This window comes from Crocodylus porosus, unplaced genomic scaffold (assembly GCF_001723895.1).
Source record: "Crocodylus porosus isolate Cpor-Errol unplaced genomic scaffold, CroPor_comp1, whole genome shotgun sequence".
Taxonomy (NCBI): Eukaryota; Metazoa; Chordata; order Crocodylia; family Crocodylidae; genus Crocodylus; species Crocodylus porosus.
Genome location: NW_017728886.1, coordinates 11,744,274 through 11,749,241, shown reverse-complemented (window position 1 = coordinate 11,749,241; position 4,968 = coordinate 11,744,274). Strand labels below are relative to the sequence as shown.

General features: G+C 43.0%; 1 protein-coding gene across 2 annotated transcripts in view; it reads left to right on the top strand.

The window, feature by feature from the left end:
- The window catches only part of KMT2C (lysine methyltransferase 2C), a 287,322-nt gene that overhangs the window by 205,308 nt on the left and 77,046 nt on the right, over positions 1-4,968 (top strand). For both annotated transcript variants that reach the window (XM_019530420.1, XM_019530412.1), the window contains exons 24-25: positions 864-992; positions 2,406-2,525. In XM_019530420.1, coding sequence (XP_019385965.1) covers positions 864-992; positions 2,406-2,525 — 249 coding nt within the window. The remainder of the gene's footprint in view (positions 1-863; positions 993-2,405; positions 2,526-4,968) is intronic.

Sequence of the window (4,968 nt, the reverse complement as noted above, 5' to 3'; positions counted from 1 at the left end):
GCCTCTCCCGGGCGGGGGGGGAGGGGGGTGGTGAAATGGCAGAGAGCTGTCTGCCTCACCCCCTGGGCGAACTGCCCACAGCTCTGTCCCGTTCTCTGCCCTGGCCCTGGGTCTCATTCAATGCCCTGGCTGGGCAGCAGCCCCTGCCCCACTCCCTCCCTCAGTGTGGGGGCCTCTATCTGGCCCCATACCCCTTCCTTTTCACAGACTTGCCTGCAAAGCGCTGCTCTCCAAGCTGCCTGGCTGCATTCCTGGCCACATGCATGTGTGCAGCTGCCCACATGTATGTAGCATATTGTATTTACCATTGACGATATTGGCTCCACTGGCCAAAAAAAGCCAAGAGCCGATTAATATTAATTTTCCTTTTATTGGTGCTGATCTGATACAGCATGATATATGGTTGTACCTCTAATTTTTTTATCCTCCTCCTCTTCTAACAAAAATAAAAAATTAAAATTAAAAAAAAAAAAAAAAAACCTTACCAAAACAAAACAGTGTACCCACAACTTTTCTTTACGGGAAAAGGCCATATGTGATGCATGTTAATCATGTTGCCTACACATTTCTTGGTAGGCACTGAAGTGCTAGAGCGATGAAGCAACATAGGAATCTAAATTGAACAGAGTTATGTGGAATCTTGTATTCAGGTAGATGGACTGCAGATCATCATCAGGCTTTTGGGAGGTACATGTGCTAGTCTTTTGTGTGTATTGACAGAGTGGGTTTTTTAAAGAAACAATGACAATTAGGCATGAAATATCCTTTTAGTGCTTTTGAAACTCATAAATGTGTAGAATGTGTGCAGGAATTTTTATCCTTCTCTTTTCTGGTTCAGTTTATACTTCTTGTCTTTTCTCCAGAAGGTGATCTTATGGACTGCGATGGAAAATCAGATTCCAGCCCAGAACGGGAAACTGTGGATGATGATGCAAAGGTGACAGAAGGAGCTGATGGAATCAAGAAGAGAAAGAGAAAGCCATACAGACCTGGTAGGGGACACAGTGTAGATGACTGCCACTTGTTTGTTATATTTACGGTTTTTCTACAACAGAAATATTCCATTGGTTTAGGATAGGAGCATTAAAGTCTACTTCAGAAACACTTTTTCAGATATTGTTCTTTCCTTACTGTACAGTTATACCATGTTTTTTCTATTTTGGTTAAACGTACCTTGCAGTCTTGTTATCAAGTTGTGCTTTCCTGGGTGGCAGTAAAGCACCCAACCTGCCTTTATAGTGCTGTTAAGTACCAGTGTATAATTCAGATCAGCTACATACTATTTACTTACTTAATTTGATAAAATTATTCATGTTGTTTATCTAGTTAGATATACTTGTAGCATGTATATGCAAACATATATACAAATATATGCTGCTTTATTGGTGTATACGGCTCAGTGAAGTAAATGTATGAATTGTTTTCTGTTTTTCAAGAATACTTGGGCAAGTATCTCAGATGCTTTCTCAAATATATGATCTGGTTAAATTTGAAACTACCTGGAGTTGATTCAGAATTTTTAGTCAGTTTGATTGTTAGATTGACCATTTCCTTTCATTTTTGATAGAGTTAGTAATTGCAAGTGCTCATTAGGGAATTCAGTAAAGCATTGTCATAATGGTTAAAACAATTTCTGAGATAAAAGCATGTATAACTCCTAATAAAGGTGTCCAGTTGTGCATGGGGATTCTGAATTTTCCCTATTGAATAATAATGGGAGATTTCTCTGGATATTTTGGGATTCTTAGGAAGTTTTATTTGTTTTGGTTCCTCTTGGTTTTAGCTCCTACTCCTGTGGCTATGTCATATTTCGAAAACCCTGACATGTTTTGCTAACTACAGACATATTCATTGATATAAGAAGTCCTTAGTTGTTAGATGCCTTGGTAAAATTATACATGGTAGTCATTGAAAGTTCTGAATTTTTTGAAACTCAGTTGGTTATCTTAGGCCTTATTTGAATCAGAAAGGTTCAGAGTTGTACCTTTTTAACTATCCTAGCATAGTTAAAGGGACATACCGCTTGTAGTGTGGACAGTTATACAGATACAAATATACTTATATGGGTATAGCTTCTGTGTAACTATATGGAAAGGGAAGTAACTTACATTTGGTGGAAACCACCCTTATACCCAAATGATTTTGCCTGTGCTAGAGCACTGTACTGCTCTACCCATATCCAGAGCCCAAGCCAACAAACTATGTTGGTATAGAAACTACATATAGCTTTGGTCTTTTAGAAAATGTACCTCTATTTTGAAGAAGTCCTTGTATTTGTAAAACTAAAGAGTGTCTTAATTTCTTATGGCTTTTTCTTTTTAGAAAAATAAATAAATCTGCTGGTTTCTAATCTTATGTGGAATGGTAATCTGTACCTGTCTGCTGAATTTTTGCTTTCTTATTAGGGATCGGTGGATTCATGGTGCGCCAGAGGAGTCGTACTGGACAGGGAAAAACCAAGAGATCTCTCTCCAGGAAAGATTCTTCTGGCTCTGTTTCTGAGCAGTTGCCTACCAGAGAGGACGGTATGTATTTGTATTTGTAAGTTACTGTCAGTGTCTCGTATAGTAGAATTCACGACTTCCATTTTTACCTATTTCTGTGAGAAGAGTTGCTGCAAAACATGGTTACACTATTAATGTTAGTAGTCATCTCATCATAGTGTGTGTGTGTGTGTGTGTGTGTGTGTGTGTGTGTGTGTAGAGTAAACTATTCATATATTAACAGGAGTGTCCACAGTTCACAAAGAGGGATTGGAAACTCCGTGAAACAAGAGAGGGTTCCAGGCTGTTGAGACACAGCCAGTGCCGTAGCATGGGGCACGGGGGTAAGCGGGGCCACTGTCCTGGACACCAAAGCAAAGGGGTGCCAACAGGTGCTGCCCAGCTGGGGTATGACACATGACAGAGCCATGAGTTGTTTTTGGGGGCATGGGGACAGGGGAAGGGTGGCGCCTGACACTCTGTGCACTCTGAAACAAGCATGGGAGGGTGCCACCCAGATTTGTGCACAAGGCAAGGGCGGGCTGCTGCTGCAGACTTTGTCCTGGGCACCAAACTTCATTGCTACAGCAATGGACACAGCAAAGAGAAGCAGTGTGGATCAGTAGATTAAGCATTGAACTGGAAGTCGGAAGATCTGGTTGTAGACCCAGGCCTGCCATTTACCTACTATGTGTCTTAGAAGAAAATAATTCACTTCTCCGTGCATTTTGTATCTCTCCTCCTTGTCTGTCTCGTCTGTTTAGCTTTTATGCTTTTTGGAACAGGAACTTCCTATTACCTTATGTTTGAATAAAGCTCAGCACAATGGAGAGGTTGATCTCTGTTCAAGCCTCTAGGTACTATTGTGATACCTACAAAGCAATGAAAAAAGTTAGACATCTTCTTTACATTTATAGGGGTTTTAGGAGGTCAAAACATATTTTCATTGGAAGTGCAGACTAGATTAAATTACAACAAGGTGGCTATATAACTGGTTACACCATCATACTCGATGGGTAGTCATCAGTGATTCAGTATCTAGGTGGGAGCAGGTATAAGACCCAATTCCCCCTGGGCCTGCCCTGGATTCTACATTGTTTAATATCTTCATTGATTTGGATGATGGGATTAAGTGCACGCTTAACAAATTTGTGGCAGACACCAAATTGGGTAGAGTAACAGATACTCCAGAGGGTAGGGTTCAGATCCAGAATGACCTGGATAGATTGGAGAAATGGTCCGCAATCGATGAGATGAGATTCAGCAAGGACAGGTTCAAAGTTCTCCACTTGGGATGGAATAATTGCATGCCCAAATAGAGGCTGGGGAATGACTGGCTAGGCTGTAGTTCTGCAGAGAAGGATTTGGGGGATACAGTAACCAGAAGCTGAATATGAGCCAAGAGTATGCTTTTATTGTAAAAATAAATAAATAAATAAAATAAATAAATAAATAAATAAAAACAACAGCAGCATACTGGGTTGTATTAACAATGTGTCACTTGCAAAACAAGAGAAGTAATTCTTCTGTTTCCACACTGGTGAGGACTCACTTGGTGAGCTGTATTCAGTTTTAGGCCTCACACTTCAAGAAGGATATGGGCAGTTTGGAAAGGGTCAAGTACAGAGCAACAAAAATGATTTGGGGTCTAAGAGGCAAGACTTAATGAGGAAAAGATGAAGGAACTAGAGTTATTTAGCCTGAAGAAGAAAAGACTGAGGTGAGATTTGGTAATAGTCTTCAAATACTTGAGGGAAGATGATAGAGAGGTGCAATGCCCTTTTCTCTGCGGCTGTAGGGAATAAAAGTAAGAACCAGGGCTTCAAGCTGCAAGAGGGGAAATTTAGGCTCAAGGTTAGGAGAAACCTTCTGGAGATGCTGCAAGAGGCACGTGCGGGAATGAAAAAATGTTTTCTGCTCTGCAAATTTGCAGTGTGGGGGCATAATTAGATCATATCCAGAGGTCAAAAAAAACTGCGGGGGGGGAGCGGGACAGGGCACAGTCCAGGACTGTGCCCTGAGGCAATCGGAGTCTCAGTCCTCCACAGAAAGGCTCTGGTAGCAAGGCCAGAGCGTCTCTATGGCTGGTCCTCGCCCCAGTGCTGAAGCACGCTGCCTGCCTGTGCAGACCAGGCAGCACAGGGAGGTGGAACTGGGCTCCTGCTGGCGAGTAGCGGGTGGGGGAGCTGGAGGAGGGGGTGAGAGGACCATGGGAACACCCTTACTGGGCCTGCCCACCCCCTAGCCCCCCAGATTGCTTCCCTGTCCATCCCCATCGCCCGCCCACTCCCCCAGACCCCCCCAATGACTGCTCCACCCGGCCTCATCCCTCACCTGCCACCCAAGCCCCCCTGACGGCTGTTCTACCTAGCCCCAGCATCCTGGCAATTAAAAAAAAAAAAAAAAAAGACGTGTTCCCACTGGGTAGTAGCGGCTGCCTTCAGGGTCACTGGGGCTTTGTGGCAGAGTCCCCCTGCGCAGCACA